This window comes from Lutra lutra, chromosome X, assembly GCF_902655055.1.
Source record: "Lutra lutra chromosome X, mLutLut1.2, whole genome shotgun sequence".
In the NCBI taxonomy this organism is placed as follows: domain Eukaryota; kingdom Metazoa; phylum Chordata; class Mammalia; order Carnivora; family Mustelidae; genus Lutra; species Lutra lutra.
In genome coordinates this window covers 52,885,063-52,911,574 of record NC_062296.1, presented here as the reverse complement: position 1 = coordinate 52,911,574, position 26,512 = coordinate 52,885,063, and the positions used below count along the sequence as shown (strand labels likewise).

At 45.3% G+C, this 26,512-nt stretch overlaps 1 protein-coding gene across 6 annotated transcripts in view; it reads left to right on the top strand.

Annotated features, from left to right (window-relative positions):
• GNL3L (G protein nucleolar 3 like) overlaps positions 1-26,188 on the top strand; it is a 60,076-nt gene extending 33,888 nt beyond the window's left edge. For 3 of the 6 annotated variants that reach the window (XM_047714704.1, XM_047714700.1, XM_047714702.1), the window contains exons 2-16: positions 2,092-2,157; positions 7,907-7,947; positions 8,862-8,969; positions 9,929-10,045; positions 10,809-10,892; positions 11,274-11,409; positions 12,324-12,427; positions 14,137-14,281; positions 17,195-17,282; positions 17,817-17,991; positions 18,079-18,221; positions 18,544-18,680; positions 20,508-20,635; positions 24,068-24,287; positions 25,854-26,188. In XM_047714704.1, the coding sequence (XP_047570660.1) occupies positions 2,139-2,157; positions 7,907-7,947; positions 8,862-8,969; positions 9,929-10,045; positions 10,809-10,892; positions 11,274-11,409; positions 12,324-12,427; positions 14,137-14,281; positions 17,195-17,282; positions 17,817-17,991; positions 18,079-18,221; positions 18,544-18,680; positions 20,508-20,635; positions 24,068-24,287; positions 25,854-25,924 (1,716 nt within the window). In that variant the 5' untranslated portion in view covers positions 2,092-2,138 and the 3' untranslated portion in view covers positions 25,925-26,188. Of the gene's footprint in view, positions 1-2,091; positions 2,158-7,906; positions 7,948-8,861; positions 8,970-9,928; positions 10,046-10,808; positions 10,893-11,273; positions 11,410-12,323; positions 12,428-14,136; positions 14,282-17,194; positions 17,283-17,816; positions 17,992-18,078; positions 18,222-18,543; positions 18,681-20,507; positions 20,636-24,067; positions 24,288-25,853 lie in introns of those variants that run through there. The other 3 variants (XM_047714701.1, XM_047714705.1, XM_047714706.1) reach the window with 2 other exon arrangements.
• The last annotated feature ends 324 nt before the right edge of the window (positions 26,189-26,512 follow it).

Here is a 26,512-nt window from a genome sequence, read left to right as displayed (position 1 = left end):
GTAGAAGGGCCCAGATGAAGAACAGGGAATGCTCCGCAAATGGGCATGTGCCTAAATGCACTCTCGCTGGGTAAAGGAGCACGGTCCCACCCCATCCAGCCAGGTGTACAACCCTGGTTACAAAATGTAGAAAGTCACAGACCCCACTTGTGTGGAGAAGCATCGAGTGCCCTCTTGCCTTCAGGATAGCAAGGCTCCATTCTGCACTCTTCCAGTGTAGACAGGCGTTTCCATGTGGCGGCTTAGATCCTACGGTTATAGAGACATACCGCCCTCCCCCACCTCGGGTGAGCGGCGTGTACCTTTACTGGCGCGGAGGCACACAGAACCGCCTTTGAACAGAGGCTTTGATGTATTACCTCCTCCGCAGACATACACTCCGGCCTTTCCCGGCCGGACCCCGGTACAGAGGAGCTTAGAAACGTTTAGTATACAGAGACTGAAGAGGTGGAGACTTCCCTGCCTCGCACCTCTGTAACTAATTGTGGAAGCCCCGCCCCCACTACTGCAGAGCTGTTAGATCACCCCTCTTCTAAGTGGTTGGCACGTGCCTCAGCCCATAGAGAACCACGCAGATTTTCTTCCTCTTGCCTAGAGTGAGTCCCCATTGTGGAAAATCAGACCTGACTCCTCACCCCACCCCATAAGGAGGCGCTGGTTTGCCGAATTTGTAAAGGCCCGGCCCCCAAAATGCCCTGCAGCAAAGAGAAACAATCCTTAACCCCCGAATGTTGTCAGATCTGCCCCTTATGGGGCCCCCGGCGGTGGAGAGGCTCAGATTTGTTCTCCTTTTGAGGTAAACAAAGATCATCCGTCCCTTCCTTCTTCCCCAAGGATTTGGAATCACCAAAAGTAGCAAATGAGAGACAGCCCCCTCCCCCACCAAGGGAGCAGAGAGGTGCAGCATCCCCCACAGTGCTGAGAGGCAGTGACATCACTGATCACTGTACATACTTTGTATGTGTGTGAGCTCCCCGCTTACCCAAGGTAGATGAGCTCAGATCTCCTTTTCTCCATCCAGGGTAACCGGCCCCCTCTCTGCAAAGTGTAAGGGCTGATCCACTGAATTTATAGCTGTGTTCCTTCCTTGCGGAGAACCAGAGGTCCTGTTCCTATCAGTGTTAGCACACTGCTGACTTCAACCCATATAAAAGATAAACAGATTGTTCCCCATCCCATCCCAAGGAAGGGTCTAGAATAGCCCACAGCAGGCAAGGCACAGACCCCATTCATGAAAAACTGCCGATCTCCCTCTCCCCGCTTTATTAGTCTGTCAACTAATGTCACCTTGTAGTGGAGACAGGCATATCATCTTCCTTTCACCCCAGCCCTCCCAAGGGTAAAGAGACCCAGGACTCCTCCCCACCAACTTAGAGATGTACAGACCTGCACTTTTCTCCCATGTGGCAGAGATGCACATAGCCACTGTGCTGGTTTTCCTAGTTCCTCTACACCCCAGAGTAGAGCAGCAGAAGGCATCTCCTTAACCCCACTCATCAAGGAACAGACCCCAACCACACATGCAGGCATATACTCTCCCCTCCCACCGACCAAGATTTTGCACTGACTCCTAGCTTTAGTTTAATAAACACAGATTAAAAGCGTTGTTCTGCGGTCCCCTTTCCTTAAGGTAGACTCCTGGTATACATCTGTCTTTCCCCCTACTTCCAGGGTAGATCAGATATAGAACCCCCTACTTGGGAAAGGAGGTACTATTAATATGTAGAAACAGGCCATCCTTGTACACCCCATCCTCTTAGCATGGAGAGGGTTAGTACTAAGGCATATAACACTACAGGGTGGAGCACTGAGGACCAAGGATTTCATCTGATAAATTGAGGCACTGTCTTCACCCAGGAAGAGAGGTTTAGATTTAGCTTCCTTTTGGATAGTGTGATGCTGCTTTCCCTGTGTAGACAGCTACACCAGGCCCCAACTCCATTACAGCTTCTTCTCCTAGTTTCTCCGATTGTTAGGGTTTCCTTATCAAGTTCTTTTCACATTTCATTTTGCCTGTAGGGGTCTTGGAAGGGGGCTTTTGGCATTGTGGTCCCCTCACCTGTCTTCACATTGGTTCTTCCATTCTGACAGGAAGAAGGCCTGCAGATTTGAACCTACCTGCTTTCAAGCCAGTCATCATGATGAAACATAGACACAGTGAGTTTCTTTTATCACCCCCTCCCAATGCTAAGCTTTCATGACTATTTGTGGTATTTCATGGCAACTTTTTAAAAATTATTCTTTAAATTTCTTTAAAAAATTTTAAATCCAGTATAGTTAACATACAATGTTATATTAGTTCTAGGTGTACAATATAGTGATTCAGTGCTTCCATACATCACCCAGTGCTCACTACAAGTGCACTCCTTAATCCCCATCACCTATTTCCCCCATTTCCCCCACCTCTCCTCTGGTAAGCATCAGTTTGTTCTCTGTAGTTAAAAGTCTGTTTCTTGGCTTGTCTTTCCCTCTTTCTTTTTTTTTTTAACCTTGCTCATTTGTTTTGTTTCTTAAAATTCCACATTTGAGTGAAAGCATATGGTATTTATCTTTCTCCGACTTATTTTGGCTTAGCATTATACTCTTATACACTTATTTGGCTTAGCATTATACTCTCTTACTCTATCCATATCGTTGCAAATGGCAAGATTTCATTCTTTTTTATGGTTGAGTAATAGTCTGTTGGATATATATATACCGCATCTTTATCCATCCATCAGTTGAGGGGAGGTGCCTCATGGTGCAGCTAGTTACTTGAGCTTGGGCTCTTTCCATAATTTGGTAATTGTAGATAATGTTGCTATAAACATTAGGGTGCATGTATCCCTTTGAATTAGTGTTTTTGTATTTTTTTGGTAAATACCCAGTAGTGTGATCACAGGATCATAGGTTAGTTCTGTTTTTAAAAAATTGCTCAGTATGGCATGGGGGGATGGGGCAAAATGGGTGAAGGGGAGTGAGAGATACAGGCTTTCAGTTATGGAATGAATAAGTCTTGGGATTAAAAGCTACAGTATAGGGAATAGAGTCGGTGGTATTGTAGCACTGTATGGTGACAGATGGTGGCTATACTTGGGGTGAACAGAGCATAATGCATAGACTTAGACTTATCTTGTGGAATCACTATGTTGTATGCCTGAAACTAGTACAACATAGTGTGTCAACTATACTAAAATAATAATTAAAAAAAAACCTCAAAAAATTGCTCAGTATGTACCAGATCATTTACTCTGTCTTCTACGTATGGTATCATTGTTGTCTTCCCAACTTCTTTGGGGGTGGTGTTCCCCTTAATCCCCATTCTCATTTTACAGTTGAGGAAACTGAGACTCAGCACAGTTAACTGACTTGATCTGAGGTGAATAGCAGTAAATACCAGTGGGGACAAATTGCTGTTCTTTTTGCCTTCGAGATGCTTTTCTTCCCTTCTACCTCATTCTTCAACTGGATAACTCTTGCTAATTTCTCAGATTTCAACTTACACATCACTTCCTCTAGGAATCTCTCCCATTAAGCTTCTCTTTTGGTTTCCATGGTCTGTGCCCCTAAGAACTGGGGCTATTGACTCTGTATAAATGGGTCTGTCTCCTCCACTGCACTGTTAACTTCTCACTCATACCTGGTTTATCTTTTTGTCTCAAGGGCCCAGCATAATTAGTCATAGCTATTTGGTACTAACTTTGTGCCAGGCACTGGATTGTCTCCGTAGTGCTCTTCCTCCCACTATGCTTAAAGCTTACAGAGAGAAGACAAATGTGATACTTGACTTTCCTGTGTAAGAGGGAAGGCAAGGGCATTAGGGCAGGTCTGGTTCTGTGCTTCCTGCCTTTATCTTGCTGTAATCCACATAGAAAATGACAACATAGACAAGACAAGACTTGTGCAACCCAGTGACCCCATACTCTGTGTGAATGGTAGCCCTGCCTGTGTGGGCTGGGTGGAAAAAAAATTCAATACAATTATTTTATATAATCATACAAAAATTTCGACAAGAATCAGACTTTGGCTAGGTGACTACCAAAAGCATATAATCATTTTTTCCAAGTAACACAAGAAATATGAACAAAATTAATTATATTTTATTTAAGAACATCAAATACCAGAGGACAATAAAATTACTGATAGTGATGAAAAAGATAGTAATTAGCTGGTTAAATGGAGTATATGCATACAAAAGAACATTGGCAGTTTATAAAGATTTTATTTATATATTAGAGAGAGAGAGAATGAGCAGGGGGAGCGGCAGGCCAAGGGAGAGGGAGAAGCAGACTCCCTGCTGACCAGAGAGCCCGATGTGGGGCTCAATCCCAGGACTCTGGGATCATGACCTGAGCCGAAGGTAGACGTTTAACCGACTGAGCCATCCAGGCGCCCAACTATGAGAACCCTGGCAGTTTAAAATAAAGGAGGAAGTACTGTATGAAAAGATTATATAGAAAGACTATTATATGGAAGAACTATTTGATGGAAAGATCTCCAGGATTTGTTAAGTGAAAAAAGCAAGTTGTCAACAGGAGGACATACTGTTATCTTTAATGGGCGAAAATAAGATTACCTATATTTGCGTTTGCACTAATAAGTGGTTTCTTGTTGCAATGAGGAAAGTGGTTAGGGAAAAGTGTGAAAGACCTCTCAAAATACACCTTATTTTGGAACTGTATGACTGTTACCTGTTAAAGAACAATCATATACATCTACATGAGTGGGAAAAATCATGAATATTAAAAAAAAAAACTTTACATGTGCTCATAAAACACAGACTGTGATTGGCAAATTGCAATTAAGTAATGATCAGGCTAAGTGGAGTGACTGCAGTGGAAGGTGGGGGAGGTGCCTCCTGGTGCAGCTGTCTGAGCTCTCAGCAATAACTTGGACCCAAATGGTAATGATAGTGGTCAAATCTGGGGAGGTTATTGAGGAGACCTGCAAGGAGTGTTTTCTCCTTACTAAGTGAGGTATTTTTTTTGATTGTGTCCCTGTATCTGACACAGGCCCTCAGTTTCCAGGGACATTAGGCAGATAGTAATTGTTGAGTAAAGTGGCCAGTTCTAGTTCATTCCCAACCTCACATTCTTTTCATTGCAACATGAGTACTTTGGAAGAAAAGGAGACTCCATCGAGGTCTGTTGTTGTTACAGGGAAATTTGATCTGTGTATATTGATATGTTTGGTCTAATTTCTGCCATTTTATTTTTTATTTTTTGTTGATTTTTTCTTAGTCTTTTATTTACTTTTCAAGTTCAAAAAAAATTCCTCCACCAGTGATTATGAAGTTTTTTTTTAAAGATTTTGTTTATTGATTTGTCAGAGAGAGAGCACATGGCAGGCAGAGGAGGAAGCTGGTTCCCCATTGAGCAAGGAGTCCAATGCAGGACTGGATCCCAGGACCCTGGGATCATGACCTAAGCTGAAGGCAGTTGTTTAACTGACTGAGCCACCCAGGTTTCCCCCAGTGATTATAAAGTTATGTTGTAGTTGCATTCATGTTTATATCAGACATAATTAAACTTCACTTTCTCTTGTCACTTTACCAAAGTTAAGTAATAACTATTTTTATCCTGTCATTCCAAAGTAAGATCATGCTTTCATGATTTTACTTCTCTTTTACTTCTCTCCAACCCCTGTTGCTTGATTCCAGGATTTTGTTGAAATAATTTGGTATTTTGGTTCTGAGCTATTTCCTTATGATATGCTTCCTGGTTTTTAAAAATCTTTTCTAAAAATGTATTAGAGTTCTTAGCTATATTAGTAGCATTTTAAAGATTTAATGGTAAGTTTTTTAAAAATTTAATTGTAAGTTTTAATAGATTTCCTGCCCATCATTATTTGTTTCCTTTAGCTTTAGATCTTTATTCTGAGTTAATTTTTATTTTTGTTGGTATACTTCCTTAAGTACAATTGACTCTTGAACAACATGGGGTTAGGGACCCCGAGCCCCCGTGCAGTCAAGAATCAACATAGAACTGTTGATTTCCCAAAAACTTCACTACTAATAGACTACTACTACTGACTGGAAGCCTTACCAGTAACACGAACAGTCTATTAACACATATTTTGTTAGATGTACTATCTACTGTATTCTTCCAATACAAGAAGCTAGAGGAAAGACAGTGTTTTTAAGAAAATTGGAAGGAAGAGAAAACACATTTACAGAACTACATGTATTTATTAAAAAAAAAAATCTGTGTGTAAGTGAGTCTGTGGTGTTCAAACTCAAGTTGTTCAAGGGTCATCTCTAGTTTTACCAGAACACAGGTGCTGATCTTTGCATATCTGAAAATGCTTTTTAACTTTGTGTAAGAGTGATCTGTTGCTTGAGTATAGGAATTTAGCTTGGTATATAGTTCCTTGTTTCAGAACTTTGTCATGGTATGGGGCGCATGGGTGGCGCACTTGGTTAAGCGTCCAGCTCTTGGATTCAGCTCAGGTCATAATCTTAAGGTTGGGAGATTGAGTCCCTTGTCTGGCTTCATGCTCAGGGCTTCAAATTCTCTCTCCTTCCTCTGCCCCTCCCGCTCGTGCTCACTCTTTCTCTCTCTCCCTCAAATAAATAAAAAATCTTTTTAAAAAAGAACTTTGTAATGGTTATTCTGTCTTAAATGTTAAGAGTTGTATATTTGCTTTTGTTGGAAACTCCTGTTTGGAAGTTTATGAGATTTTCTTTTTATCCTTAGAGTTAAGAATTTTCATCAGGGTATCCCTGTGGTATGTCTTTTTTTGTTAGTCTTGGTGTTCCATGAGCCTTTCTAATCTGAACGCTCAAGACTGTTTTCAACTGAAAGAACTTTCATCTGTTATTTTAAAAAATAATTGCTTCTCCATCTGTGCCTTTTCTTTTTTAGGAACTCCTGTTATTTAGATCTCAGCTCTCCTGGGCCCATTCTCCATTTTTAATTTTTACTCATAATTTCCATTTCTTTAGATTTTTGCTTTAAGCAAGCTCTTCTCTTGATCTTCCAGCTTATTAGTTTGGTTATTAGTGGTATCTGTGTTGTTTTTCACTACATCTGTTGAATTTTTATTCAATATTAAGTTTTGAGAATTTTTTTTCTCACTCAGTTCCTTTGAGGTATCTTCTTGAATCTCCTTAAGTATTTGCAATAGTATTTAAATTTGTTTCCTATATTAACTCTGCTTCAGTATGAACCACCTTATGTCGTTGGGGAGCATGTTCTCTGGTAATTCCAAGCTGCTCCTATATTTGTTTGTATATATCCTGACCTTCCAGAACCTCCTCCTCTAGAAATTCTTTTAGCCCCCTTGCAGGTAGTAAGAATTAAGGCAGCCATTCTTCCCGGAGAGGCCAGCTGTAAAGGGGATGGCAGATGGGACTTCTCATGAAGAGGGTGAGGCCTCTTAAGTTCTTGGGCTTTGTTTAGATGTGATTGAAGAAGATGAGCTCTCTTCCTTGTATCCAAGGGAGGCCACAGTTTGGCTAAATAGGGCAAGTCCCTTTGGAGGTAATGGCCTGAGCAGGGTCAGCAGGAAGGAGCAGTTCTCTCCCCAGGTGCTGAGGGCATCTGCCCTGGCTTAGCCACCTGGGACTCCTCAGATCACCTTCCCATGCCATCAGCCCCCAACTTGAGCTTGGTGCAGCATTTATTGAGTTGCCCCCAGCCAGAAGTTAGGGGAGAGAGAACAGTTAAAAGCAAGCACTCTTCACGGTAACTCTCTTCACAGGATTCCCATAAGCATTTTTTCAGTCTGCATTGAAATAATGTCTCAAACATTTTATCCAGTACTTCCTCTGACCCTGTTGTTGTTATCTCCATGTCTTTGTTGTTCTGGACCTGGACAGACACGGTGTCTCAGTCTTCCTTAGGTTTCCAGTGTGGCCTGGCTTTGATTAAGGTATAAACAGATGTTGGGTAGGTGGATAATGGCTTTTTTTTTTTTTTTTTTGTAGAAAATAAAAAACCAGGTAAAGGTCCCAAAGGCTGCAAGAAGGTAAGTTGGCTTGACCCCTTGTTAGGGGTAAGGTCAGGAACAGGTTCCCTGTCCTAGAAGAGGTCTAGAAACCCCAGTAGATGTTGGGTCATTCCAGACAGAGCAGCAAATTGGAATCAGAGGATCTGGCTTTCCCTCCCTCTCTGGTTGGCTGTGGTAGGGAATCAGTAGCATTTATTAAGTTTCCACCACAAGCCACGTGCTGCTTTGTGCTTGAGTTACCTTGGTGTAGGGATCACCCTATTTTTAAGATGAAGAAACTGAGTCTTGGTGAGAAAGTTCCTAGGTTCAAGGTAGCACAGCTGGGACTTGAGTCTGTCTGATTGCCAAGTCCCTGTTGCTCTTGTTGAGGAGGGAGGCCAAAACATAATTGCCTCCAGCTCTTGGTCATGCTAAGAAAGGTGGAGACAGATGAGATAGGCCAGGGCAGTGGTTCTCAAATTTTAATATGGTTAAAGTTCTCAAACCTAAACCAGCCCTATAGGTGATTACCCAGAATTACCTGGAGGGCTGGTTAAGACACAAATTGCTGCTGGGCCTCACCCTTGAGTTTCTGATTCCTTAGGTCTGTTGTGGCATCCTGTAATTCATATTTCTAACCAGTTCCCAGGTGATGGTGCTGCTCTGGTCTAAGAACCACACTTTGAGAGCTACTTTAGTGTTTCCCTTGGCCTTTACTTGGGAAACTTTTCCATTTACCCCACCTTTCTTTGAGTTCTTCAGTCAGTCTCTGCCTAGGAGAGGGAGGGTCTCTTTTTAGCCAGATGGGCAGACCTCTGAGGACAGAGCCCTTCTTTTTGCTTATTCCTCTCTTCCCTACTACTACATTTTTGAGCAGCTTTAACCCTCCAGGAAGAGTGATTTCCATGGGTCCATTAGCTCTGTTTCATTGTTGCCTTTTGTATGCTGACCAGCCTGCAAAACAGAATGGAAAGAAAGCAGCTTCCAAGGTGGCCTCTGCTCCCCAGTTTGTTCACTCCAATGACCATGCCAGTCGGGAGGCTGAATTAAAGAAGAAGAGGGTAAGCCCTTGACCTTGGGGGAGGAAGAGGGCCTGGCCTGACTGCCAGGTCCACAGAATTGGTAACTGGAAGGGCAAAGACCAGAGTTGTTAGGGTTTTTAAAAAATTTTTATTTATTTATTTGACAGCACAAGTAGGCAGAATAGCAGGTGGAGGGAGGGGGAGAAGCAGGGTCCCCACTGAGCAAGGAGCCAGATGTAGGGCTTATCCCAGGACCCTGGGATCATGACCTAAGCCAAAGACAGTCACTTAACCAGCTGAGCCATCCAGGTGCCCCAAGAGTTGTTAGGGTTGTTGAGGCTGTTTGTGGAAGAGGGAAGAAAAGGTGGTCACTTTGATACTTGATTTAGTGTCTCTGTTTGCTTATCTCTCCCTCACCTCCCAGTCCGTTGCTGCCCTGCTGTGTTTCTACTTCTCCACTGAAACCTCTCCTGTCAACCTCACCAGTTCATTCTGTGACCTCACACTCCTGGATAGTCTCCTTCCAACATTTCATGCCAATTGTCAGGATTTGAGACCATGCTTTCTTTGAAGCACTCTCACTTTGATTTTCTTGTTATCTCCCTCTCCTGGATGTCCTCCTTCCTCTTTCCCACTCTCTTTTGTTCCTTCCTTTCCTGCTTTTTAGATGACGGAGCATCCCAGGACCTTGTCCTCTTTCTCCCTCTGGTCTTAATTAATTCCCTTTGCCTAGAACACATTCTCACTCAGCTTCACATGCCCTCTTTTTATTGTTCTCTGCCACACTTTCCCTTCCTTCATCTCTTGTTTCCTTTCCCTCAAACCCCTTATCTCTTGCTAACATATCTGCTCTTTCTCTGTATCCCTGCTCCTCTTACCTCTGCCACGTCAACACTTTCTTCCTTCTGTCACCTGCTCCCTGTTACTGTAGGTCTCCCATCCCTCCCTTAGGTTACAGACCTAGTCAGCTATAGTCCTGCTGTGTATTCCCTTGTTAGGTTGAGGAGATGAGGGAGAAGCAGCAGGCTGCCCGGGAGCAAGAGAGACACAGACGCAGGACCATTGAGAGCTACTGTCAGGATGTCCTGCGACGCCAGGAGGAATTTGAGCATAAGGTAAGAGAATAGCCTTCCCTTCTGGTTCAGACTCATTCGGGTTTGCTCAGAAGCATCTATTGCCTTTACCCTGTGAAAGGGAAAGAGGAAAGATGTGAGAGTGTTGCAGGGGGACGTTGGAGATAGGTGCAGAGAAGGCGAGAAACAGTGGGGATGGAGGGAGGGAGCTATGAGAGGGAAGCAGAGAGCCATTTTGAGCCTTCTCTGCGACTGGGCAACCTTGGATAGGTCCTCTCCTAAGCTGGGCCCCAAAGACTGGATTGGGAGTAGAGGGAGACCTAGGACCAGGGCACAGGGGGAGAGGGAATAAATATGAGGGAAAGGTTGACAGAGGAGGGTATGTGAAGGGGATACCAACTTCCTCCTTGGACTTACTGCCCTTCTGGCATATATTCTCATTTCACAGAGGATGCACTTTTCAGCTCAAAGTTCCTTTTCTAGCATAAAGTGCATATTTTGGCTTCCCTATCCCATGTTCCCACATGGGTTGTTTTTTTCACTTATACCTCCCCCTCACATTCCTTCCTCTCACACACAGGTGCATACTCAGGTCCCTAGCTAGTGCTTGAACACATACTTGGTAGGCACACACGTGCATCATCTGGTTCTATCCATTCTTTCAGTTTCCAGCTTTATTGGCTGGTCACAGTTACTCTTTGGTGGGCTGGGACTCCCATGGCTCCCCCAGCCTGTCATGGTTTCCAAAGTCCTGACTTGTAATCCCTCTTCCCTCGCTGGACCATTCTTTCTTTTTTTCCTTTAGGAGGAAGTTCTGCAAGAATTAAATATGTTTCCTCAGTTGGATGATGAGGCGACAAGGAAGGCTTATTACAAGGAGTTCCGTAAGGTATGGGACCCATTTTTTTAAGGCTCTTTAGGGAGGGCACCAATCCCATCCCATCTCCTCTCCATTTCTATTTTTCCTGATTGAGATGGAGACTTTTCTTTTTTTTTTTTTTTAAGATTTTATTCGTTTATTTGACAGACAGAGATCACAAGTAGGCAGAGAGGCAGGCAGAGAGAGAGGAAGGGAAGCAGGCTCCCAGCTCAGCAGAGAGCCCGATGTGGGGCTGGATCCCAGGACCCTGGGATCATGACCTGAGCCGAAGGCAGAGGCTTTAACCCACTAAGCCACCCAGGCTCCCCAATGGAGACCTTTCTTTTATGGACCTGCATGATTCATACCCAGTCCTTTCCCTGCCTTCATCCCCTGTTCTTTGCCCTGCAGGTGGTAGAATACTCTGATGTGATTTTGGAAGTCCTGGATGCCAGGGACCCATTGGGCTGCCGCTGCTTCCAAATGGAGGAGGCTGTCCTGCAGGCAGAAGGCAATAAGAAGCTGGTCCTCGTCTTGAACAAGATTGGTAGGTGTTGGGGCAGAATTGGGTAAGGCAGGGCAGGGACCAGACCTTCTTGAAAGACTAGCTCCGACCAGACCCTGAGACTCAGCAGCTCAGTGGTAGTTAAAAACAGTTGTGTGAGGTAGGAATTCGTGTTCAGTTTGTAAAGCCGGGAATCTGAGAGTTGAAATCACTTATTTAAAGACGTACACACACATGCACATGCGCATGCACACACAGACACAGTGAAGCAGAAGTTGGGGATGGGGTCCAAGCCTGTCTGCCTTTTAGTCCCTTGTTCTTGCCATTTTGAGCCTTATTGGCCAACCCCAAGGAGTTCCTGTCTGCCCCAAGCTGGAACCCAAAGACTAGGGCAGAAGAGTATATGGGCTCAGGAGTCACTGAGGTCTGGGTCTTATCCCAGTTGTTCTGTCAATTTGCTCTAGGATCTTGGATAAGTTGTGTCACCTGAGAGGTTTCGTTTCTCTAGCTGTAAAATGGGCTGTGATTGTCCCAATCTCACAGGGTCGTTGTGAGAATTGATGATAAAGTGCTTGGTGTATGCACGGTTAGTACCCTACAAATGATAGCCATATTCTTATCAGAGTTATTCTTGACATTTGGCCCAACCTAGAATGATCCACAGAGAGAGTGAGAAACACGATCTTTAGGAAGCCTGGGTTGGAAGGAAAGCATCTGGGACCAAGCAGCTGATTTTCTCATTTTTCCCAGGGGACAGAGGTCCTCTCAGGGAGGGCCAACTGGTCTCCTAGACTAGACTTTCCTTTCTAATTTTAACCTGGGAGCTGGACAGGTACTGATAGGGCCAGGGAGATAAGAAGGTGGGCCTAGCCTTGGGAGTGGGTGGATATATCTTTGGACTGAGCCATTGAAGTGATGTTCTCCTTATTAGTCCTACCTTTTTCTATTTTCCCCAGACCTGGTCCCCAAAGAGGTTGTAGAGAAGTGGCTGGAGTACCTTCGGAATGAGCTGCCGACTGTGGCTTTCAAGGCCAGCACACAGCATCAGGTCAAAAACCTGGTAAGCTGGGGCCAGGGTTAGAGGAGCATGACTTGCACTAGGGCCTTCAGCCCTTTGGTAATTGAACTGGGCTTTCAACTTTGAGCTTTTTACCTTACTAGATGGCCTTTTAATACTTGTTTTACTTTACTCCTTCCTATATTTAGCTTTTTGGGAAAGTTTTTTTTTTCTTTCCAGATAGAAAGGTAGTACATACTGTCCGTAGAAAATTTGGAAAATGTAGTTAACTGTTAGCTTTTAAAAACATAGGTCTTCATTTTTTTCTAACACAAATCACACTACTTTCTAATTATATCATTAACACAGAAATACATTTTAGTTGTAAACTATTAAAGTATTACAGAAACATTGATTGTGTCTGAAGAGAGAAACTCGGTGCTGGGGGACATTTTTCAACTTTGCTCTAGGTGTAGAACTTACTCTTTATGAAAAAATAAAGTAGAAGTAAAAGCAATTACACACAGCTTTAATATTTTTTATCATTACTCTTAATTCTAGGCTCCTTTATCCATACGCAGATGTAACCACCATTGTTAGCTTGGCGTATATCCTTTCAGATCTTTTTCTGTGCTTTATATATATGTAGATGTATGTGTAAAGAGAAGGAAGTGTTTGGGAGTTTTCTGTGTGTCATCCTGGGGCTGGCTTTCCCCCCTGACCTTGGCAGATTTTTTTTAAATAGAGATGTACTTTTTTGTTGCTAAATAAAATTAGTTTCCAATTTTTAACCATTAAAGCAGTACTTTAGCACATACCCTTACATATGTTTTCTTGGCTGGTAGATGAGTGTTTATATAGGTTGGATACTGAGAGGTGGAGTGGCTATGTATTTTACATTTTCCTAGACACTGACAAATTGCCTCCCTTCCAGTGGCTGTACCAGTTTATCTTCCTACCACTGGGGTAGACGAATGTGTGAGAGGGCTTATTTCCCTACATCCTTTCCAACACTTGATATCATTAAGCATTTTAATCTTACTCATTTGGGAGAACCTGATAACCTCATTCATAATTTTTAGCCTTCTCAATGGTAGAAATCTGATGAGCATCCTTTTCTAACAGCTCTCTTTCATTTGTATTCCACTTTAAGGATCTGTTTCCTTAACCTGTTTCTTACTGATGGATATTTAGCTTAATTCCTATTTTGCAATGCTGTGGTGGGTAAGGAAAGAGGAGGAGGTAGAAAGGCATTCTGGGCAGAGGATGTGACATCAGGAGTAAGGAGATGGAAGCTGGAATGGCCTTGTCTTAAGTGAGGAAATAAGGGAAGGTAGGCTGTGGGCCAGGGATTGTCTTCCCACCACAGGCAGGGAAGGCAGTGTCCCTCTTTTGTGGATGAGGGCACTGGGCCCCAGAGAAGGGGAGGATTTGATGTACACACATCTGTAAGAGGCAGAGCTGGAACTCAAACCCGGCCTGACAAGAGGCCGGGGTGCCATCCTTTCCATGCTGAGGGAGGCAAGAGATATGTGTATCTAGAGAGAGGCAGGGACAGAGAAGACTGAAGACTCAATGACAGAAAAACGGGCCTTGTACAGGCAGGGAGATGGCAGGTATTCAGGGCCTGTGTGAGAAGCCCTCTGCTTCAGCCTTGGGGATCTCGGTGATAACAGGGAGGTGGCCCTGAGAGTTTCACTGAAAGCTGGAAATCTGGACTCAGACTGCATTTCCCACCTGATGCCTCTTCTGTAATACCCCTCGTTTTCCAGAATCGTTGCACTGTACCAGTGGATCAGGCCTCTGAGTCACTGCTAAAAAGCAAAGCCTGCTTTGGAGCTGAAAACCTCATGAGGGTTTTGGGGAACTATTGCCGCCTTGGTGAAGTGCGCACCCATATCCGTGTGGGTGTTGTGGGTAAGACCTGTGGGGAGGTTGTGGGGCCCAGTCTTCTTCCTTGGGTAGGGGTTTCCAAGCTTTGTGTTACCCCTCTGGGGAAGAGAGGAGCAGTTCAGGAACGGTTTTGTGATTTATAATATGTATTGGTGAACATAGGAAGGCATACTGAGAGTCACCACCATACGTTGAGTGTTAGAACCATGGACCAAATAACATAGGGTTGTGCTTGGATTTGGTGCCATCTCATCCTAACAGAGCTGTGGGTGGTGGGAAGGAGGAGTGAACATATCTCTTTGACAGATAAGAACACTGAGGCCCAGAGAAGGGAAAGGGACTTGTGGGGAGCAGCCCTGTGTGAGACAAGGTAGAGCTAATACTCATACCGGAGCATGTCTGGAACCCAGGGCACTGAGGAAAGGATGATGGGAGAGAGAGGAGGGAAATTGAGAGAAGCAGAGATAGACTGTCAGGGAGAGGAAGTAAAACCAAAAGAGAAGGATATTGGAGAGAGCTGGACACTGAGAAAAAGGTAGAGATATACAGATCTGAATAGACATAGAAAATGAACTGGGAAATGATGGGATTGGTGAGGAGTGGAAAGGAAGGATGGATTTAAACGACAGAGGCATGCCAAGAGAGGGAGGTAATGATCACAAAAACATACCAGAAGGATATAGAGACCTACAGAGAGAGACATAAGAGGGATAGATACTTTATGCATGTAGAGAGGCAGACACACAAACCAAGGAAATAATGAGAGAGGGACACCTGGGTGGCTTAGTTGGTTTAGTATCTACTTTCAGCTCAGGTCATGATCTGGTCCTGGGATCAAGTCCAACATTGGACCCCTTGCTCAGCGGGGAGCCTGCTTCTCCCTTTGCCTGCCACTCCCCTGGCTTGTGCTCATACTCTCTCACTCTCTCTATGACAAATAAATAAAATCCTTCAAGAGAAACAATGGAGAGATAGGCAGACACAGATAGACAGATTCCTAGAGTGGTGCACAGGGAAGGAACCAGAGCAAAGAGGTAGACATAGAGGAACACACACAGTCCTACAAACACATACAGATCCACAAATATATGTACAGATCCACACTTGTGCAGATATGTCCAGACCCAGAGGCAACACACATGCAGACCCAAGTTCTTTGCACATACTCACCCCAACTCTGTTTCTTGCAAGCAAATAAAGGCACAGAGAGACACATGTGCTCAGATACACTGGATCCTCAGACTCAGTCACATCCCTAGAGTCACAGAGGGAGTCAAATACACAAACATGTCTATGATGAGATCGATACATATTCACAGAGAAATAGAGACAGAGGGAGGGCTAGAGATATACAGACAGAGATAGAAGGAAGCACAGTGAAACATGTGCAGAGAGGCATACAAACAGACAAGCCCATGGAGAGAAGAAACACAGAAAGAGACTGAGGGAAGTTGGCAAAGAGGGACAGAATTTAAAAAAATGAAATCTTGCCACTTTCAGTGATATGGATGGAACTAGAAGCTATTATGCTAAGTGAAATAAGTCAATCAGAGAAAGACAATTATCATATGATCTCACTGATACGTGGAATTTAACAAACAAAATAGGGGATCATAGGGGAAGAGAGGAAAAAAATAGAACAAGATGAAGTAAGAGAGGGAGGCAAACCATAAGAGACTCTTAATCATAGGAGACAAACAGATTTGCTGGAGGGGAGAGGGAGGGGGGGATGGAGTACTGGTGATGGGCATTAAGGAGGGCACGGGATGTAATGAGCACTGGGTATTATATAAGAATGATGAATCACTAACCTCTACTTCTGAAACTAATAATACCTTATATGTTAAAATTGAATTTAAATTAAAAAAAAAAAAACAAAAAGTAAAAAGAGGGGCAGGCAGAATTGATGGGGTGGGGAGAATCAGAAAGGTCAACAGCCAGAATGAGAGACAAAGAGAAAAACCAGTAGAGTAAGGTGCTTAGATAGAGCTACGCAGAGAAAGAAATACATGATAGAGAAAAGACTGAGCGGGAGAAAGTAAACATAGAAAAAAGAGTAATATTTAGAATGAGAATAACCAAAAGATATGCATGTGCATGTGTACACACGTGCACATACACACACACACATACACATTGATGTGCAGAGACTTCCACACATGGGGGGTACACACACATAGGCACATCCATAAGAGAGCTGTCTGCGGGGGCGCCTGGATGCCTCAGTCGGTTAAGCATTAGCCTTCAGCTCAGGTCATGATCCCAGGGTTCTAGGATCCAGCCCCTGCTCAGTGGGGAGTTTGTTTCTTCCTCTGCCTCTGTCCCCCCGCCCCCGTGCTAGTGCTGTCTCTCTCTTGCTCTCTCAAATAAAGAAAATCTTAAAAAGAGCGTTATGTGCATAAATTCTGGCATACAGAGAAGGAGAATGGTGAGAACAAGAGACCTGGTGAGGGGGTGACACACAAAGACATCCACAGGCCTGGAGGTACTCACAGATGCTTGAACAGAAAATATGCACCAGGGGCAGACAGTCATTCAGCCCTCTGGAGAGGGCTCTCCCACTCCCCACCGGGTGAATTTTACATCAGGACAGATGGTTCTCTGTTCCGCAGACATTTCCTCATGTCTGCCTTCTGTTGGATCGTGTTACAGAGGCCTTGCGTTGAACACCTTTCCCAGGCTGGTTGTAAGTGGGAGGTGAGTGTCATTACTGAGAGAGGGACCTGTCTACCCAGTATGCTCACAAATGGAGGAAAAGGGTAGGTAGGCCATGTTGGGGCTTAGTCAGGGCCTGGGATGGGAAGGCAGGAGGCCAGTCTCTGTTTTTGGCTTCCCCATAGCTTGGTCATTGTCCCTGCCTGGGCTGCCCACATACAACCTGGCCCAAATGCTCCTGAGGGCCCTTCCTGGCCTGAGTCATCTGCCGCTCCTTTGTAGGTCTTCCTAATGTTGGGAAGAGCAGCCTGATCAATAGCCTGAAGCGCAGCCGTGCATGCAGCGTGGGAGCCGTTCCTGGCGTCACCAAGTAAGCACCTCCCTGCTCCCCTGCTCCACAGCTCCTCGACTATACTGTTCCCCAGTTTATCGTGTCTTCAGCCCCTGCCCTTCTCCTTATCTTGGCCCAGCCTCTGATTCTTCCCTGGGCACGGGAGTCTCACTAATAGTCCTCATTGACCTGGTACACCCTAGGTGTGGGCCAGGCACTGAGCTGGGTGCTTCCTCCTCAGCTCCTTGAAGTCTCTTAGCAGCCATGCAAGATGGGGCTATAGGTAAGCAACTCCACTTTCTGGATGAGGCAGCGGAGGCTCAGAAAATCAGGAGCTTGCTCACAGTCCTGCAGCTCGGTCACCAGTGGCAGGGACTAGAGGAGAATTAGTCCCAGAGCCCCCAGAGTCCCAGGGGCCCCAGAGCCCCCAGCCTCGCATCTCTCCATCTTCATCAGTGTGCTATCTGCCCCTCACCCCTCTCCCAGCTGTGTGCCTGGGTCCTAGGGGATACCAGATACATCCCAGCTCATGAGTGCCTTGCAGTCTCTCTTAGCTCCTCTTTCCTGTCCTAGATTCATGCAGGAGGTCTATCTGGACAAGTTCATCAGGCTGCTGGATGCCCCAGGCATTGTCCCAGGACCGAACTCAGAGGTGGGCACCATCCTGCGCAACTGTGTCCACGTGCAGAAGTTGATAGACCCTGTGACCCCGGTAGAGACCATTCTCCAACGCTGTAACCTGGAGGAGGTACAGAAGACTCTTGCTCATGCCTTGCTCAGCTCCAAGGGCCCTTCATTTTTCCTCATGGCTTTTTTTTCATTCTGTCTTCACCAGATTTCCAACTATTATGGCATCTCTGGGTTCCAGACCACTGAGCACTTTCTGACTGCGGTGGCTCACCGCTTGGGAAAGAAGAAGAAGGGAGGCATATACAGTCAGGAGCAGGCAGCCAAAGCTGTTTTGGCTGACTGGGTGAGGTGAGGAGAAGGCTAGGGGTGAGGGTGGACCTGCCGAGAGTCAGGTTCCACAATGTGGGGGAGGGTGCATCTGTGTTTATTGTGGTGGTAGGGCAGCCTGGCATCCTGTTTCCTAGGGCAGGGGAAGGCCGAAGCTCCAGATCATGTTCCCATTTGGAATTTGTGGCCAGTGACTATTCAGCAAGTCAGCTTCTTACTGTTTGGAAGCTACTGTGGGTTTTCCTTGTTCTTCATCGTTTGTGACTTGGGAACTCATCCTCTCTTTGATTGGTCATTTGTTCTCTTAATGACATCGCCAGTTTCCTCCTATCTCCCAATGCAGCGGGAAGATCAGCTTCTATTCACTCCCACCTGCCACTCACACTCTGCCTGCCCATCTCAGTGCTGAGATCATTAAGGAGATGACTGAAGTCTTTGATATTGAGGATACTGAGCAGGCCAATGAAGACACCATGGAATGTAAGTAGGGGCGAGTGGACTGGCCTGCCTGGTACTTTGTCTTGCCCTAGGTGGGAGGCACATAGAACCAGCAACAAATCCCATGTTTGATCTTACCCTGCCATGGCCCTACTCTGGCTTTGGGAAAGTTATTTAACCAACTCTAAGCTTAATGTTTTCTTCCACAAGGTGGAGAATTCTAACCTGGGCCATGCGGGTGGTTGTGGACTCTTGGTAGATAGGAAAGAAAGTCTGCAAAGTACTGTGTACACAGTGAGGTACTCAGGAAATATGAGGGTCCTTTCCCCATCTCTTGGGACCTGGAGTGGACTAAAACACTCCTCTCCAAAACCCCTTCACTGCCCTAAGCTTTGTCTCAGGTACTGCATGTCTATTCCTAGAGTTTTGTTCTCACCCCCATTGGTGGGGAGGCACTGGAGTCACAGAAAGCTGATATTTCCTGAACGGTGCATGGTCAGTGGCAGGCAGAGGTAACATTTAAAGCAACTCTTCTGCCCTGTAGTCTTAAGACTGTCCCAGCCTGGAGTAGCTAAGTGGTTAAAAGAATGGACTGCCTGGAGTTAAATTCAAGTTTTGTTTCCTGTTAGCTCTGTGTTGCTGCATACATTACTTCATTTCTCCAAGTCTCAATGGCATCAACTATAAAATGGAGACAGTAGCACTCACCCAGTAAGATGGTCATGAAGACTAACTTAATATGTCAAAACACAGCAGTGCTGGCTTTGAGTACGTGTTTGGTGAATATTAGTTGTTATTATGGTGATCATTTGCTGGGGTACAGAGATGTGGCTTTGAGAAACTCCTGTAGGAAATTTATTCTCTTTAGGTACTACCATCTGTGACTTTGGCTTATGGCTTCTCCTCTCTTCTCTACCCCACCTCAGAAAGGTGCCCTGTGCTCTCTGGGCCTGTCTGTGGACACATGGGCATTGGAAGTAGCCCTGGCTGGCCTGGCTTCTGGTTTCTCTGTTTCTCTTGAGGGCCACTAGTTTTCCTTCTCAGGGCCTTCTAGTGTCCTTAGATTACAGACGAGGACAAGAGGACTTGCCTGCTTCAGACTTTATTCCCCAGGTGGCTTCTGGCAAGTCCATTCTCTTTCTGAATTTTACTTCTCTCTTCTACCACATGGGTAGTTGGGATGAATTAGAGTGTGTGTTCCTATGATGATGCTTGACCCTGGCTGCATGTGAGGGCAAGAGGGGCTCCATCACTGAGAACATGCTTTGGCAAAAGATAGAGGTCTGGAAAATTGAGAGGGAGAGGTTAATGGTGAGAGTTTCCTAGGGGAGTTGGCCCTAGTGTTGGATCTTGAAGAGTGAGTAGGAATTAGAGGAAGGGGATGGGGGCAAAGTTTAGAAGTAGGGGGGAGGATAGCATGGGCCTAGGGTAATGTCTGCATTAATGGTTTGCAGTGGAGGCCAACTCCAGGCAAGGGGCCAGAGGGAAGGGGAGAGAGGCCTCGTCCTGGGAAGGAAACCCAGTGGCTGCCATTTACTGAGCAGTGTCTCAGGCCAGTGCATTTCAGGTATCCTCTGCTGTGACAGCAGCCCCATGTCATAGGCTTGTGGTATTCTTATTTTCTTGATGAAGAAGCTAAGGCTCCAAGACCAGCTCCCAGCAGGCGAATGCCCTACTGCAAGACCCATGTCTTTAATCCTTTGTCATGTGGCCTCCCATCAGGAATGAAAGAGCATTCTCTCCCAACTCCCTTGGGCAGTGTCCACATATCCTTTCCACTGAGGCCTGAATGGGTTGGTGGGGGCGCTGACAGGGAGCCTGGCAGCAGGGAGGAGTTGGGCTCTGACAGTGGTGTTGGTTGTGTTAAAGGCTTGGCCACTGGAGAAGCAGATGAACTGTTGGGTGACATGGACCCACTCGAAATGGAGATTAAGTGGCTCCATTCTCCAATGATGAAAATAGCAGATGCCATGGAAAATAAAACCACTGTGTACAAGGTACCTGTCCCCTTTCTTCATGGTAACCCTCTCCTCTACCCAGGGCTCTGGGGAGTGGTTGGTCCCTTCTGCCTCGCTTCCACAAGGTATGCCTGTAAGGGTGGGGAATGTAGGTCATTCATTCACTCCCCGTGGGCCCCGTGGGCATCAGGTGTTTGCATCCTTTACCAGGCAATGACAGGTCCAAGGAGGAGGCATGCTCTCTCAAGTAGCTTTTCCATCCTGGCTCCAGCCTAGAAAACAGGTATCCCCGTTCAGCCACTCAGTTGTTCAAGTTGCAAACCTGGTTACCCCTGACTCTTCCCTCCAGCTAGCATCCAGTATACCAGACGGTCAGTCAGCAAGTCCTGTGGCTTCTCCCTCCTATGTCTGTTGAGAAGCTATCAGCTTCTTATAGTCCCTGCCATTTCTATAAGCCTATCTAAGTTTCTAACCCTTTCTCACCTCAACATATGTACCATAGTTTCTAATTGCACAATCTGACCATGTCACCTCACCTGTCATGGCTCCCCAGTACCTCTGTGATCAAGTCAGTATGCCTGCTTATGATTCCTGGAGGCTTTTTCATTTGCTTCTGCCAGTTTCTCTGTCTCTGCCCTTCAGGAGGTCACAGTTTAATGGGTTTCACATACAGACCTCTGCACTGTTACAGGAGACACGCAGACTAGGGGTGAGGGCAGAGGCTGGGAAAGCATGGATCCAAGGGCCCTAACCTATACTACTTGTGGGTCAGGGAAGTCTCCCTGAAGGCCCTGATCCTTGTGCCACTTCTTGGAGGCTGAGGAATTCTCTGGATGAGTCAGGCAGCGGCCCATGGCCAGAAGCTCAGATGGTGCTTATGCTGAGGCCCAAAGAGGAGAGAGAGTGGTGCTTTGGGGAAACGTTAGTGCTATGGGGTGGTTGGAGTGAGAGTGGAGGCAAGGAGAGATGAATCTAGAATCAGATCATAGCAGTCCTTGAGTTAGACCTTAAACCAGGGGTGTTAGGAAAACACTGACAATCGGTTATTTTTTTCTGTCAAAGGGTTTTCTATTTTTTCCCCATTTTGTTTGTTTAAAATGTTTTTCATATTTTATATTTTTTATAAAAAAGATACCTTTTGGCGCCTGGGTGGCTCAGTTGTTGAGCATCTGCCTTTGGCTCAGGTCATGGTTCCAGGGTCCTGGGATTAAGCCCCGCATTGGGCTTCCTGGAAAAAAAAAAAAGATACCTTTTATTTTTTGACTAGTTAGTATGTGTACGTGGTATAAAATTTAAAAGATACTGAAGTGGATACAGTGGAAAGTAACTTTCTCTCCTGCAGCTGTCTCCCAGCTACCTTGTCCCCTCCTTGGAGGCACTCACTATTCACAGACTTGAATGTCTTTTCCATAGCTATTCTATCTTTTATGCACATGCATGTATACTTATACAGAGATAGATCTATTTTAATTCAAATAATAGCATGCTAGTTGTGTTCTGCACTTTGCTTATTTCACTTACAAATTTATCTTGTAGATTGTTCCCCATGATTACTGAAGAGCCATCCTTTATTTTCGATGGTTCCACAATATCTGGAAGGGTTTCTTAAGCAAGGAAATGACACAGTCATCATGTATTAGAACTCACACTCAGGGGGCCCCTGGGTGGCTTAGTCAGTTAAGCATCTGCCCTATGGCTCAGGTCATGATCCCGGGGTCCTGGGATCGCGTTCTGTATCAGGCTTCCTCTCCCTCTTTCCTCCTCCCCCTCCCCCCAGACTCATGCTTGCTCTCTCTCTGTCTCTCAAATAAATAAATCAAATCTTAAAAAAAAAGGAACTTTCATTCTGGCAGCCACAGTAAAAATCAGGTTGGAAAGAAAGGGACTGGGGTGGAGGCAGGGGGCGTAGGAAGGAAACTGTCACCTATATTCTGTGCAAGATGATGAGGCCTGCAGTGTGGTGGTGACATGCCATTCTCATTCTCATATAGTTTTCAAGATTCCTCTGGTGCTTACAGGAAAACCAGTGTAAAGTTGTGTGCTTAAGTCTGTCTGGTAGTATTTCTCAATGATCCCATAAGCCCCAGAGCATACCGTTTTTCCTTAGGGACCTAGAATAGTTCCCCCCTCTATGCTATAGGTTCCAGACTCAGGTTCAGGGAATCTGAGCAGGGCCACTTCCTTGTACAACTCTGAGAGATAACCATTTAGGTGTGCCATATTGTGAATGGTGCCCTCTGCTGCAGCCCCAGAGTTGTATAGTGTGGTAGCCTTGCCTTTTCCCCACCACAGTGTAATGGGTAGTTATACATTAGTATAAGCCTCACTGCTGGGGTTCTTATTTATTCCACTGTTTGCTAGCTCTGTGACCTTAGGTGCTTTGTTTGTCAGAGCACTGTTGCAGGAGTAAATGAGTTTGTGTATGTGTCCATATATATGTGTACACACATGTATTTGTGTGTAATACACACCGTGAGCTTTCTGTCAATGTTTGCTTTTACCACCCATGTGTACCTACATGTACTCCAGCCAGACAGGCACCCTTTTGGATGCCCAGCTATGTTCTGTGCTTTTCCATTGTTCATGGTCAGGAATGACTTTCCCGTCAGTAGAAGCATATTGACCACTGCCTTCTCCAAAACCTCTGCCACTTGCACTGTGTCTTTCTGGTGGGCACTTAAAAAACTCTAACTTGGCTTGTGGTATTGGTTGGTTGTATCCTCTTTAGACTGGTTGCTTCTCAAAGATGGGACTGCATTTGACTCGTTTCTCCAACATTTCCCCACATAGAGCTGGGCACAGAATAGGCATCAGAAAATAGTTGTTATCATGGGACACTACATCAAAAACTAATGATGTACTGTATGGTGACTAACATAACAATAAAATTATAAATAAGTAAATAAATTTACTCAATGAGAGAAAAATGAAAAATACTTTTAAATTGAGTAAGACTTTGTAGGGTCACTTGAGAAGAGAATAATACCAATTGTCATTGATACGTAACTCTGCTTCTTTATTTTATTCTTGCAAAAGCCATGTAAGCTACCCATTGTCTACCCCATTTGACAGATGAGCCAGCTACAGCTGAGAAATTAACTAAGCACCTTCTAGTTTGTGATGGAGCCAGACTTGGAGCTTAGTTCTGTGTGGCTCTAGGCTTCCTATTCTTTTTTTTTTTTTTTTAAAGATTTTGTTTATTTATTTGACAGATAGAAATCACAAGTAGGCAGAGAGGCAGGCAGAGAGAGAGAGGAGGAAGCAGGCTCCCCGTGGAGCAGAGAGCCCCATATGGGGCTCGATCCCAGAACCCTGGGATCATGACCTGAGCTGAAGGCAGAGGCTTTAACCCACTGAGCCACCCAGGCGCCCCTCTAGGCTTCCTATTCTTAACCAAACCTGTCTCCTCTGTAGAAGTCTTTGGCGGTACTCTAGGGGCCCAGACCTAACTGTTGTCCTCTCTCTCTCCAGATTGGAGATCTCACTGGGTATTGCACCAATCCGAACCGACATCAGATGGGGTGGGCGAAACGAAATGTGGATCACTACCCCAGGAACAGTAGCACAGTGGACATCTGCCCTGTGGACCGCCGCCCAGTGCTGCAGAGGATCATGGAGACCGATCCCCTGCAGCAGGGCCAGGCTCTTGCTTCTGCCCTGAAGAATAAGAAGAAGATGCAGAAGCGTACCGGTGGGGGCACCTGACCATACCCCTCCTTCCCATGCTCCAAAAAGCACCCACTTGGGCCCGATTAGGAGCTCCTGAATGTGTCCAGTGCCAGGCTAACCCTAGTTAAGGGGCAGGGATGGGTTAGGGGACTCACCTACTAGCATAGTGGTTCTCAGACTTTACTCATTATTAGAATTGCCTAGATGGCTTGTTAAAACACAGAGTTCTGAGCACCCCCCCCCCGAGTTTCTGATTGAGTATGTTGGCCATTGGCCTAAGAATTTTTGTTGCTAACTGGTTCCTGATTGATGCTGATTTGCTCTTCTAGGAACCATACTTGGAGAGCCATTGGCCTAGTCTATGTGTCAAATAGCCACCATTTATTTCTTAGCTGCTTTCTCTGTGTTAGGAAGCTTATGGGTTCTATGTAATGTTTACTTTATTTATCCATAGGTGATACACTCAAAATTCAAAAGGTACAAAGGGATATACAGCGAAATGTTTTTCTCCTTCCAGTCTCCCAGTCATCTAGACCTCTTCACAGAGTGACCAATTAATTTCTTCTATCTCATTTCTGAGATAGGTACACAGGCAAATATCTCTATAGCTATATTTTTTGTCCTCTCTTTCTATGCAAACACTAGTCACCTGAACATAGTTTTGCCACATCATGTTTCCATTTAATGGCAGTTCACAAAAGAACTTCCTCCTTCATTTTAATGGTGGTCTGTTGTGTAGTTGGCTGATTTAGGTCTTCATGTTACACTAATCTTTAACTCATTGCAAGTCTTATCCCCATTTGGTATGTGAGAAAACAGGCCCAGAGACATTAAATGACACACTCAAGGTAAAACAACTGCTATTTAATGGATCCAAAATGTAAACCTAGGATTGACCGCAGAAGTCCAATTCTTTGCTCTTGGCCTGGTTTCACATTGAGTACTAGAAATCCAGAGACGAATTACCCTTGAACTCCTGGTCTTATTATAAGAGAGTGAGGAGGAAATAAGAAAACAGACATTGGCAACACGGAGTATTCACAGACACAGAAAGCAGAGTGAGGAAACCTAACTCAGCCTGGTGAACCTAACCTGGATTGTGGTGGGGTAGGGGTGATCAGAGAGGGCTTCCTGGAGGAGGTTATGTCTGAGGGGAGCCTTGAAAGACAGCAGGGTATGGCTGGAGGATGGGAGGTGAGCATTCAGGCTTAAAGTCCCTACTTCCATGCTGCCCCTTTGCTATGAGAGCTTTGAGGGTAACGACAGAGTGCTAAGCTCAACGCAGTAAAAGAAAATTGCTGTTTGGATACTAGGAAGGGATAAAAATATTTGGAGACCAGTGAGTCTGACACTCTGAGATAGAAGCTATATTGGGGTGAGCATTTCACAGGTAGGCAAATGGGTCTACCTGTGAGATTGCATGCTGGCTGCCAACACCCCCCACCCAGTTGTTTTGTTGTTTAGTGTTGGGAGTAAGTGAGCCAGTTTGGGAGTTTGATATAGACCAGGGTAGCTCTTGGTCAGCTCGTGTGGGCGTTCTGTTGGCAAGCCAGCCACCAAGTGACTGCCTGTATTTCTCCATCTGCAGATAAACTCGCCAGCAAGTTGTCTGATTCCATGATGTCTGTCCTCGACCTCTCTGGCAACACTGATGACTGATCGACTAGTCTCACCCCCTCTTGTCCCTCCAAGCACCAGTTCCAGTGGGATGGGGGAATACAGATGGAATGGTGTGCTTCTCCCTGAAGTACCTGCATATTTAAAAAAAAAAAAAAAACTTCATCCACCATGCCCCTTCTCACTGTCCCTTTCATTGTTCCAAGAAAAAAAGAGTTCTGAGTCACTGGACTAGCAAACCCCATATCCTTTATTTAACCTCTACTCTGTTCTACAAGAGAAATAAAATTACCGTCAGATCCCTGATGCTAATGATTTGTCCCTCATCCTGTAGGTTGGTCTGGTTCGAGGAGTAACTCTCACAAAACCATCTTGGACAGATAAATGTACAACTAGAGGCGAGGCTGCTGGTAGACCTGGGTGGGGGGGGTTCCCTGGCAGGGTGGTGATTTCTTTATTAGTCTGAAACAGATCTCAGTGGCAAGACATTCCTGTGATGGGCTGTAGGCTATGCATCTTCCACCAAGTCTGTAGGTCCCCATCTGGGTGACAGTGATGGTAGGGGGAATAGTGATGAGCCTTGTCTCTGAAAGGGCCTGGGGCAGGGATAGAGGGAAGAAAACATAAGCC